The sequence below is a fragment of the Cetorhinus maximus genome, chromosome 25, assembly GCF_964194155.1.
Source record: "Cetorhinus maximus chromosome 25, sCetMax3.hap1.1, whole genome shotgun sequence".
Lineage (NCBI taxonomy): Eukaryota > Metazoa > Chordata > Chondrichthyes > Lamniformes > Cetorhinidae > Cetorhinus > Cetorhinus maximus.
In genome coordinates, this window is record NC_135903.1 from 7,927,404 (window position 1) to 7,940,153 (window position 12,750).

Sequence of the window (12,750 nt, forward strand, 5' to 3'; positions counted from 1 at the left end):
TTTCGGAGTGGTAACCACTGTTACAATGCAGGAAAAAGTAGCAGCCAATTTGTGCACAGCAAGATCCCACAAACAGCCTTGTGATAAAAGGAGCAGATGCTCAAGTATTGGTTGATGGATAAACATTTGCAAGGAACCAGAGGGACTCTCCTGCCCTTGAAATAGCACATGGAAACTTTTGCTTTCATCAGCAGTTAGGACCCTGGTGCAATACCTCATCTGAAAGGCGGCACCTCTAATGATGCATCACTCCCTCAATACTGCACCAAGTTTCCAACTTAATTACATTTTCAGGTCTCTGGGGCTTGGACCCTCTTTCTGAATCAGAAGGAAGAGTGTAACCACTGAGCCACAGCCAACAATGACTTTTTTTAAAAAGGAGTTTATGTTTTTCTTGGTGAGGTTCCCTCATGGCCACTGTATCACTAGTTTTTTTTTCTGGAATGCGATTGGATAGCAAATTGAAATTGTTGAGCATGATTTGGAGTAATATGCAAAAAATATACAGACTTAAGTTTGATCATTTTCTTCCTCATTGGTTAACAATTAGACAACAGATGCAAGAAATTTTATTTCACAGATAGTTGTGTTCAAAAACCCTCCAAGAATTTCCACAAATAAAACAAACACTAATCTGTTTATCTAAAGTATGCAGTTTTCTACAAAACCTAAATGGTGACAGAAAGTTAACTGCAGGAAGACATCAATGTTACAAGCTTAATAGGATTCACAGCACCTGCACACAACTGAAATGTTGCAATAACTATAGCCTTAGAAGCTCTTGACTCTGAGCAACCTCCAGTTAATCTCACAGTCTATGTATTCCTCCACCCCATCATTTCATAATAAAGAATCCACAGCTGGACTGCCCAATCGCTGATACACACACATGCACAGGCACACCACGCGTGCACACCAGGAAAGCCCCAAATACAATTTTTCCGTTCGTGCTCAGGTGAGTTAGGGTTGCCAACTGCATTCCTAGTTTCATTTTGCATAACTTCTAACCACCCCCAACTCCTGCCTTTGGTTGGCCCACACACCCATCCTCACAGAGCACCAACTTCTCATGCCAACTGGAAAGCAAACAGACCCTACCACTGATTCTTGACTTGTCAAATGGCCTCCCTCATCCCCACTATAACTTTTTGAATATTTGTGTTTATTAGTTCTAAAAGAAAAAAAAACATTTTTTTCCCTAATGTGCCCATACTCCTAGCTTGCTCGCAGCAATGTGCTGGAAAATAATCTCCAATTCCAAACGACAGTAGGACAGTCCTGGAGAGTTGGCAACCCTAGTTGAGGTGGTATGGAGCTATACAACTGGTCTCAATGGCCCTGGAATGGGGAGAAGGGTGAGAAGAAAGTTATGGATTCTAATCAATTGTATCAAACCACTACAAAATCTCAAAAAAGGAATGAAGCTGGACAGACCACCTGGCATCAACCCCAACACCAGAACCGACAATGGCAAACTCAGCCCTGTCAACCCTGCAAAGTCCTCCTTACTAACATCTGGGGGCTAGTGCCAAAATTGGGAGAGCTGTCTCACAGACTAGTCAAGCAACAGCCTGACATAGTCACTCTCATGGAATCATTCCTTACAGGCAATGTCCCAGACACCCCCATCACTATCCGTCGGTATGTCCTGTCCCACCAGCAGGACAGACCCAGCGGAGGTGGCTGCACAGTGATATACAGTCAGGAGGGAGTTGCCCTGGAAGTTCTCAACATCGACTCTGGACCCCATGAAGTCTCATGCCATCAGGTCAAACATGGGCAAGGAAACCTGATTACCATGTACTGCCCTCCCTCAACTGATGAATCAGTGCTCCCTCATGTTGAACACCACTTGGAGGAAGCACTGAGGGTGGCAAGGGCACAGATTGTTCTCTGGGTGGGGGACTTAAATGTCCATCACCAAGAACGGCTCAGTAGCAACACTACTGACCAAGCTGGCCAAGTTCTAAAGGACATAGTTGCTAGACTGGGTCTGTGGCAGGTGGTGAGGGAACCAACAAGAGGGTTAAACATACTTGACCTCATCCTCACCGACCTGCCTGCCACAGATGCATCTGTCCATGACAATATCGGTAAGAGTGATCACTGCACAGTCCTTATGAAGATGAAATCTGAGGATACCCTCCTTCATGTTGTGTGGGACTACCACCGTGCTAAATGGGATAGATTTCGAACAGATCTAGCAACTCAAGACTGGGCATCCATGAGGCGCTGTGGGCCATCAGCAGCAGCATAATTGTACTCGAACACAATCTGTAACCTCATGGCCTGGCATATCCCCCACTCTACCATTACCATCAAGCCAGGGGAGCAACCCTGGTTCAATGAAAACTGCTGGAGGGGATGCCAAGAGCAGCACCAGGCATGCCTAAAAATGAGTTGTCAACCTGGTGAAGCTATAACACAGGATTACTTGGGTGCCAAACAGCATAAGCAGCAAGTGATAGACAGAGCTAAGTGAACCCACAATCAGCGGATCAGATTTAAGCTCTGCAGTCCTGCCACATCCTGTCGTTAATGGTGGTGGACAATTAAACAACTCACTGGAGGAGGTGGTTCCACAAATATCCCCATCCTCAATGATGGGGGAGCCCAGCACATCAGTGTAATAAATAAGGCTGAAGTATTTGCAACAATCTTCAGCCAGAAGTGCAGCGTGGATGATCTATCTCAGCCTCCTCCGGAAGCTCCCAGTATCACAGGTGCCAGTCTTCAGCCAATTGATTTCCACTCCATGTGATATCAAGAAACAGCTGAAGGCACTGGATACTGCAAAGGCTATGGGCCCTGACAATATTCCAGCAATAGTACTGAAGGTTTGTGCTCCAGAACTTTCCGCGCCCCTAGCCAAGCTGAGTACAGCTACAACACTGGCATCTACCCGGCTATGTGGAAAATTCCCCAGGTATGTCCTGTACACAAAAAGCAGGACAAATTCAACCCAGCCAATTAGTGCCCTATCAGTCTGCTCTCCATCATCAGTAAAGTGATGGAAGGGGTCATCAACTGCACTATCAAGCAGCACTTGCTTAGCAATAACCTGCTGACACCCAGTTTGGGTTCCGCCAGGGCCACTCAGCTCCTCACCTCATTACAGCCTTGGTTCAAACATGGACAAAAGAGCTGAACTCCCGAGGTGAGTTAAGAGTGACTGCCCTTTTCATCAAGGCTGCATTTGACCGAGTGTGGCATCAAGGAGCGCCTAGCAAAACTGGAGTCAATGGGAATCAGGGGGGAGAACTCTCCACTGGTTGGAGTCATATGTAGCACAAAAGAGGATAGTTGTGGTTGTTGGAGGTCAGTCATCTCAACTCCAGGACATCACTGCAGGAGTTCCTCAGGATAGTGTCCTCAGCCCACTTCAGCTGCTTCATCAATGACCTTACTTCCATCATAAGGTCAGAAGCGGGGATGTTCGCTGATGATTGCGCAATGTTCAGCACCATTCACGATGACTCAGATACTGAAGCAGTCTATATCCAAATGCAGCAAGACCTGGACAATATCCAGGCTTGGGCTGACAAGTGGCAAGTAACAAGTGCCAGGCAATTACCATCTCCAATAAGAAAGAATTAAACCATCACCCCTTGACATTCTATGGCATTACCATTGCTGAATCCCCCACTATCAACATCCTGGGGGTTACCATTGACCAGAGACTGAACTGGACTAGCCATATAAATACTGTGGCTACACGAGCAGGTCAGAGGCTGGGAATCCTGCAACGAATAACTCACCTCCAGACTCCCCAAAGCCTGTCCACATCTACAAGGCACAAGTCAAGAGTGTGATGTAATATTCTCCACCTGCCTAGATGAGTGCAGCTCCCACAACACTCAAAAAGCTTGAAACTATCCAGGACAAAGCAGCCCACTTGATTGGCACCACAATCACAAATGTCACTCCCTCCACCACCGACGCACAGTGGCAGCAGTGTGTACCATCTGCAAGATGCACTGCAGAAATTCACCAAGGCTCCTTAGAGCTTCCAAACCCATGACCACTACCATCTAGAAGGATGGAGTCTGCAGATGGATGGGAACACCACCACCTGGAATTTCCCCTCCAAGTCACTCATCATTCTGACTTGGAAATATATCGCCATTCCTTCACTGTTGCTGGGTTAAAATCCAAGAACTTCCTTCCTAACAACACTGCAGGTGTACCACACACAGGGACTGCAGCGGTTCAAGAAGGCAGCTCACCATCATCTTCCCAAGAGAAACTATGGATGGGCAATAAATGCTGGCCCAAGCAGCAAAGCCCACATCCTATGAATGAATTAAAAAAATCATTATCCAGGAATAATTTCTGGAAGGGCGCACACATAACTTCTGGATCATGATGCTTGCAACCTGCCTACACGCAGTCAAGAGTGGTTATTTGGGCTAGTGGGAAGGTCAGGAGTTCGTACCCCCAGGAGTGAAGGCAAGAAAACCGGCATAAAAAAGGCAATCATCTCACTCCTTTCATCCCCATCTCCCACCTGAATACAACCTGCTCAAGGATTGCTATCACTAACAGGACATCAAGTGGAAGTAGTTGCAGGACAAGTTGCAGCCTTTTGTCTTGCCACTTGGAAGCAGTTACTCTTCACTTAGCTCTGCCCCGACGATCGGACTGTCTTGTCTCTTTTCTGGTTATTTCCCAAGCTTCCGATCTTGTATGGGTGGCAGAACCTTCAACTGCCTCGCCCTACTTGCTCAAATTCCTTCCACAAACACCTCCGCATCTCTCTACCTTCAAAAAAAACTCTTTACCTATATTTTTGACCAACTTCAACCTCTCCCTCCTCTCTGCATCCACATTTGTTGTACTCAATATCGATCATACACTCTCCAGGTCTGTTCCCAGAACCCCCAAACTGTGGAACTCTTCACCTAATCTATTAACTTCTAAAACCCACGGTTATTATCACTTATTAATTGTCATCCTTGACTTAGTGGCAGCAATTTCACCACAGTCACCATCCATCCCTCAGCTGATCCTACTGAAATACATTTAGCTTTAACTTTAGGTAATTTACTTTATTGCTGTTTGTGGGATCTTGCTCTGCACACATTGTTGTAATGTGGGGAAACAAGGCAGCCAATGACTTCGCTTGAAAAGTAATTATTTGGTTGTGAAGCGCTTTGGGGCATCCTGTTGCTATAGAAATGCAAGTTCTTTCTTTTCTCCTCTCAGTTTTGGTTGTTTCCCACACTTGGGCCATTCAGCAAGGCAGATCAAATTTTCACACACAGAAAAAACTCACATTACAGCCCAATCCTTTGTGCTTCAGCTGAATTGAACACTCAACGCCTTTCATGCAAAGCAATTCTGACAATAGGTCCACACCCAAAATATTGAGAAACATTAATGGACCTGCTATATATTTCCAGGGTCTTCAATTCCAAGTGCATCAGATAAACTCAACTGTGCTACTATTACTTCTGGGAGGGAAAGGGATTTTTGCAGTGAGCTCACCTTTTCAGCCAATCATTACTCAAACACAACTAGTCCAACTCCACAATCTAACCACCACGTGGTTGGAAGCGTCCGGATAACCAGGATTTATCCCCGTCTGATTTAGCACAAAGTAAAGCACAATGCTGGAATAATTGTCACTGAGTTAATCAGCCCACTCTCCAACCCTCCAATTTGTGCATGTCTCTTTGTTAATTACTGTCCACACAACCTCCGAATTGCAATTACAACAGCATGTGGCTCTTGCTGCATATGGTTCTTGCTGCATGTGGTAGGTCCTCACTGCAATAACTTTAACCGCTTGAGAACCGAGGGAGCATTTTGCATCAGAAATGTATCTGATTTGCAACAGATTCAAAGATCATTGAAAAAAAAATTTGCATTTCTGTAGCAACTTTCGTGACCAGTGGATGTCCCAAAGTGCTTCACAGCCAATGAAGTACTTGTAAAACGTACTCACTGCTGTCACGTAAAAAATTGACAGCTAATTTGGGCAAAGAGCGATCCCACAAACAACGTTGCGATCATGATCAGGTAATCTATTTTAACCATCATGGTGAAGTTTAAATATTCAACAAATCTATTTAATTCATAATAGTCAGCAATTGTTCACAAGTTCAAGAAATATTTTGAAATAGTTACATTTTATTTCATTGGTGACTGTTACCCACTTACACTAGACAAGGTATAAAGCCACAATACCATGTTTGTTTTGCACCCTTTAATTGCCCCATTATGACACCTTCACAGATCAAGTGTCAGTGTTTCATATGCAATGAATTATTTGAAAATGTCAAATGCACAAATGAGGCAACTATTCCACACATCAAGTTGAATGACCAGTCAATTTGATCTTTGTGACATTGGTTGAAGGAGGACTCTCCTCCAGAATGAACTTCTGCTCTTCGAGAAGGACCATGGCATCTTTAACATCCACCTGAACAGGTCTAATATCTCATTGGCAATGCGACACTCTCCTCAAAAGTGCACTAGTCTGTCAGCCTAGATTACAGGCTACTCCTAGGTTAGTGTTTCCATTTTCCCCAGTCTTCTGAATGCTACCAACTGAGCCTAGTTGGGCATTGAACCCACAACCTTCTGACATAGAGGCAAGAGTGCCACCTACTGAGCCTCAGCTGACACCTAGGAATGGGCATGGGGTGGGGGAGGTGGGGGGGGGGGGGGGAAATCAGCCAGGCTTCTTATTACTTATACTCCTTACTGCTGAAATCAGAAGGCTGAGAGTTCAAGTTCCATTCCAGAGAATTGATCATGTATAATGGGCTGACACTTTAATGCAATATTGAGGGATTGTTATACTATTAGAGTATCTTTCATACAATACATTAAACCATCGGAGAAGAGCAGGGAGTTCTCCAATGTCGTGGTCAAAGAGATGATGTGGCCGTTACCACATTGCTATTTGTAGGAGTTTGCTGTATGCAAATTGGCTGCTGCATTTCCTACATTACAACAGTGACAACATTTTAAAAGGTACTTCATTGACCGTAGAGTACTTTGGGACATCCAGAGGTTGTCAAAAAGCACTATACAACTGAAAGTCTCTCTCTTTATAAATCTCTCCCAGAAAGCTGATTTTCATGGAAATGCACTGACAAAATACTTGGAGTGGAATAGGTTACAACACAATGAAAATTAACCAACTTGGTGAGGTTCCTGGGGACTAGCAGTACCTATAATCCAAAACAAGTTACAGCTTGGAGAGACAAAAAGCATGAAAGAAATCCTAAGAGTATAAAAGTGAGATACAGCATGGCCTAGGGCACAACCTGACTGAATTGCTCCTTTTCTTGTGAGCTACAGTCACAAAATTCTCTCTCTGAAGCCCAAAGATCCTTTAATAACTGGAGCACATCAACCTTCAAACCAAGTGTCTGGGCACAGAGTCAAAACCATTGTTTTATTCTCTGCTGCAATCTGATTCCCACCAGCACCTACATGTTCGCAACACGTTTCTACCTGTTGTACAATAACATCAGCCACAGATCAACAGTGGTGCTGAGTCAGTCAGTTGTACTGTCAAGCCCCACTTCAGGTCTTGAGTACATAACCTAGACTGACACACCGGTACAGTACTGAGGGGGCACTGCACTGTTGGAGGAGCCTTCTTTTAGGTGAAATGTCAAACCAAAGTCCCATCAACTCTCACAGGTGGTTGTAAAAGATTCCCTGGGATTATGTTGAAAAGTAAGGGCAGTCTTCTTGGTGTCCTGGCCAATATTTATCCCTAAACCAGCATTAAAACAGATTAGTTGGTCATTATCACATTGCTGTTTGTGATCCTTGTGTACACAAATTGGGTCCCAAGTTTCCCTCCCATAGAACAGTGAAGAAACGCCAAAAAGGCAATTAAATTACCAGTGAAGTGCTTTAGGATGCCCAGAGACCATGAAAGGTGCTATATAAATGCAAATTATTACACACATGCCAAACCCCACCAACATTTCTTACTCCTTAAAGTGCTATCTCACACCAGAATGTGATTCCAGAGACACAAACCATTCTCTACAACCTCATCCAAGACATCATCCATAACATACAAGTGTAGATGGTGAGTGGTGAGCTATTAAGATGGGACATCACAAATCAAGCCTCAATGTCATCCAACACTCTCATGTATTCTTTGCAGCTTTTGTTCCTGGATAACAAGAAGAATGATGTCTAGCTGATTCTCTCCTTCCCTACTTCAGAACACTGAGACCAATTTCATTACCCTGCCTCAATTAAGTTCTGCCAATTATGCACAAATGGGGGATTGGCAATATACGTTCACTCTCACAATCAGATTTAAATCAAAGATAAAACTAGACATGTCTTGGGAAACAGGGATAATCCTGGAAACTCTGATGGTTCCAATCCGCCCCAACTGAACGGCACTACAGTTACTCTGAATATATGGAGTATTGTGCCCTTGTTACACAGTCATGGAAACTAGCAGCTTCCGCATCAGCATTTAACATGCTATTGTCGTGAACTCAAGCAAAAGAATGCCCCAGATTTTGCGGTGGTAATGACGGCAAAACTGTCAGCATTTGCCATAATTACTCCAGTAAAATTGAAACCGACTTGGGGACTCTACACATGTGGAGAATAAAGCGGAAATCCAAAAGCTGTTGTTGGTGATTCTACACTTCTCTAAGTGGCTTCTCATTCCCCACTCAAATTGCAATCAATGTTTTTAAGCTGGTGTGAATTGACTCTTACACTGTTAATCTCGATGGAAAAACCCTAGAAAAAGTTGCACCTTGGTTAATGAGGTATAACTGGGTATATAATGGCACATTAATCTCATAATTACTTCTAAACACCCTCACTAGCCCTGAAAAGTAGATTTTATATTTGTGAAATATCAAATTTCTCTATTATACTGAAACAAACATTCACTGTTTTAACATTGTTATGGTGTTTGTATTGATATTTTGGATCCTATCTAAATCCATTCAATTTATTTCACTGCGTCAGCTGTGACTCAGTTGGTCACACTCTCACCTCAAGTCACAAGGTTGTGGGTACAAGTCTCCCTCCAGGGCATGAGCACAAAAATCACATTTGACACTACTGAGGGACCGTGCACTGTCTTTTTGTAGAGATTTTGAACTGAGACCCCCATCTGCCCCCTCAGATGGGCATAAAAGATCCCCTGGAACTACCGTTAAAGGATAGTGGGGAGTTACCCCTGGTGTTCTGGCCAATATTTATCTCTTAATCAATACTGCAGAAACAAATTATCTGGTTGTTATTACTTTGCTGTTTTTGGAAGTTTGTTGTGTGCAAATCGGCCACCACATTTCCTACATTACAACGGTGACTATAAATTACAACTTTTCAAAAGTTGGCTCTAAAGCACTTTTAAAATGTGTGGCGGTCACAAATACCGTACAAATCTTTTTACCTGAAGATTTAAAAGTGAAGGATAAAGTACTTATAACTTCCTGGTTTGCTGTATCTGGGAATAGCTCGGTGCAACTGGCTGCTAACCTTGCTTGCTATACATTACTGCTGTTGCATGCCTGGAGATTCCCTTGAATTTAAACTGATGTCGGGAAGTCCATGCCACAGAGAGAGATTGCTAGCTATATTTGGGCAATTTTCCTCAATATCATCAGCAGGCACTGTTGCTTGACCACTGACTGCAAAATCTAGCTCAATGAAACCAGGTAGTCCAAGGTTAGTTTGACATGAATCAGGTACTGCCCATCAGTACGGCAGCTGCCAGTTTGAGAAGCTGACTAAATAAAAAAGTTTAGATTCCAAAGTTACAAGACTGTGTATGTTAAGTTATTCTAAACAGAAGGTACAAGAGTTTCCACAATGGCTCAGTGAATAAATACTGTATGTGATGTAATGAGCCATGTCAACAGGAAGATTTTAGGTTAACTTATAATGTATCAATTAATTGAGTTCAGTGAGGACAACTGCGGTAGTGGTACAATAAGCCATATGATCCTTAAACATATGGGGAGAAGAAATACAAGGAAAATTCAGCTAAGGGGCTTATTCTCCAATTGTCTTCACTGATCTTTGCTGGTCCACGTTCAATTGTATCCATCCTCATATAAAATGCTGGAAATACGCAGGTCAGGTCAAGGCTGGAGAGTTTTAGTTATGAGGAGAGATTGGATAGACTGGGATTATTTTCCCTGGAGCAGAGGAGATTGAGGGGGGACATGATTGAGGTGTATAAAATTATGAGGGGCATAGACAGGAATGAACTTTTCCCCTTGGTGGAGGGATCAATAACCAGGGGGCATAGATTTAAGGTAAGGGGCAGGAGGTTTAGAGGGGACGTATGGAAGAATTTTTTCACCCAGAGGGTGGTGGGAATCTGGAACTCACTGCCTGAAAGGGTGGTAGAGTCAGAAACCCTCATAACATTTAAGAAGTATCTGGATGTGCACTTGCGATGCCATGGCATACAAGGCTATGGGCCTAGTGCTGGAAAATGGGATTAGAATAGTTAGATACTTGTTTGACTGGCACAGACTCGATGGGCCAAAGGGCCTTTTTCTGTGGTGTAGACCTCTGACTATGACTCTATGACAGGCAACATCTGTGGACTGAGAAACAGAGTTAGTGGGTCAGGACAATAAGCTTGCATCAGGACTGGCAAAATGTTTCCAGCATTTTATTTCAGATTTCCAGGATCCGCAGCATTTTGCTTTTGTAATCATATCCATGGTTGGTCAGTCCACTGCCACTCATAGTGCGGGCATATACGCATTGCATGATCAGAGATCAGTAGAGGACTCCAATGTTCCTGATAGCGCCCAAAGTGAACCCAGGCACCAACAACGGGTGGGGGGCAGTAAAAAGAAATCATTTCCTTTCAAAACAATTTTAACGGTGATTACAGGAGACTTCGTTTGTATTCGAGTCCAGAACACAATTTAGTTTCTCAATTAACATCGCTTCTCTTCCAGTTTTAATATCTTCAACTAATTCCTTTTGTTAAAAAAAAAGTTCATACTGTCTAAGAACCTTATCACAAGGGAATACTAGCATTATTGGAACCTTAATCTAGCCCAGTAAAAACCTTTTGAAGGGGGGAAGAAACGGCTGAAAATTCATTTAGTTTTGTTATTCATCTCCTTTCTTGTTTAAATGTCGCCTTTTGGGAGTTGCTAAGTAATTTCACTATCTCTTTTTGTCAGGAGTGGACAGGAAGAGAGAGAAACCTACTAGTTAGTAATAAGGTTTTGATATATTTCTACAGTAATCCCCAAAAGCAGTCCGCATTTTGTAATGAAACAGCTCCAGACCCAGTTGTAAAGTGCAACACATGATCAATCGATCCACGCCCTTCAAACAGCTTTATCTCCAACAAAACACACTCAATTTTGCAAAGCCTTACACTGACCTGTGTCGAATTTGTTTCTTGAGGTTTAAATCAAACACTAAATGATTTATTTCCAAAATTGATATCTAAGATTGAAACATTTAGAGAAAAAAACGAGGAAGAGGAAGGACAGAACTAAAATTTAAAACCAGCAGTCCAAACAGCGAAGATTAAATAAGTTTTGTCTTTTAAAAAAAAAATCAAGAAAAAATAATTCTTTTAAAAATGTTTTTCAAGACCTCCTACATCTGGATGAGTCTTTCTCGGGGTCTATTTGGAGAGAAAAAGAAATGTACGCTGGGGAGAGTGATATACTTCCGCCTCCTTGGCGCCTTCAACGGTGAATGTTACGAAATGTAACAAATGGGAGAAAAAGCAGCGGAAATTGAGGCAAGAGTTCGCAACAGTGTAACTGACGAGTTACAGTCCGCAACAATGTAACCGACCGGTCACAACTCGCAACAATGTAACTGACGAGGTACAGTGTAACTGATCAAGAAGAGCCCCGAGCGCGCACGCATCGTGTCGATTCCAGCTCACCTTGTCCAGGCAGTTGACTTTTTCAGTCGGGTAGACAATTTTTTTACATCTGGCACAAGGTGGATTCATTTTGAAAGATGTTTTTTCTTCGCTGTCGTTATCTCTCGGTCTCTAATCGCTCTCTACAATCTCCTTGGACTATGTTCCACCCTTCTTCCAGCTTCTGTTAGAAGCTCTTCTCTCTCTCTCTCTCTCTCTCCCCGGTCTGACCAGGGAATAAACAGGAGGGGCCCCTGAGAGTGCGCTCGGAGGAAATTACACGTCTAACAAGGGGTTGGGTTGAGTTGGGGTTGGTTATGTATGTAAGCGCGCACGTTGATGAAGACGTGCACGTTCAGGAAAGCAAAAGGAGCAATCTGAAACCGGCCTTCTTATTCAGCAGGAATGTATGTAATCATTAATTCAAATGACGGCTTTATTATTCGCCGAAAATAATCGAGAGCGGGCTGTGCCAGCTTTGTCTATCGCGCGTCTGTTTGAGGACTGCAGTGAATCGATTTAATTATTTATTGAACTGCACAAAAGATTGTTGTCATGTTTGCAAGTACAGGTGTGAGCAATGATACATGTTGGGCTGTACTGAACCATTGTAAATTAACGTTGGCCCCTTTTCTTGGTGGGGAGTTTGGGGAGAAATGAATAGGGTCTCATTGAGTACAAGGATTTTATTTTTTCACATATCAGTCAGGTCGGGCAAGTTCACAGCGACCAGGAAATTACAAGTGCCTCTCATCGGGTTGCCAACCCTTCAAGGACTGCCCTGAAGTTTCCGGGAATTATAGATTAAATTCTAAGGCAAAACTGTGAGAAAGGTCATAGGGGCATTAAAAATGCAATTTCCTTTAACACTCTATTAGTTATGGGAA

At 43.2% G+C, this 12,750-nt stretch overlaps 1 protein-coding gene across 2 annotated transcripts in view; it reads right to left on the minus strand.

Annotated features, from left to right (window-relative positions):
• lasp1 (LIM and SH3 protein 1) overlaps window positions 1-12,171 on the minus strand; it is a 148,712-nt gene extending 136,541 nt beyond the window's left edge. For both annotated transcript variants that reach the window (XM_078529367.1, XM_078529366.1), the window contains exon 1: window positions 11,885-12,171. In XM_078529367.1, the coding sequence (XP_078385493.1) occupies window positions 11,885-11,953 (69 nt within the window). In that variant the 5' untranslated portion in view covers window positions 11,954-12,171. The remainder of the gene's footprint in view (window positions 1-11,884) is intronic.
• Between the last annotated feature and the right edge of the window lie 579 nt (window positions 12,172-12,750).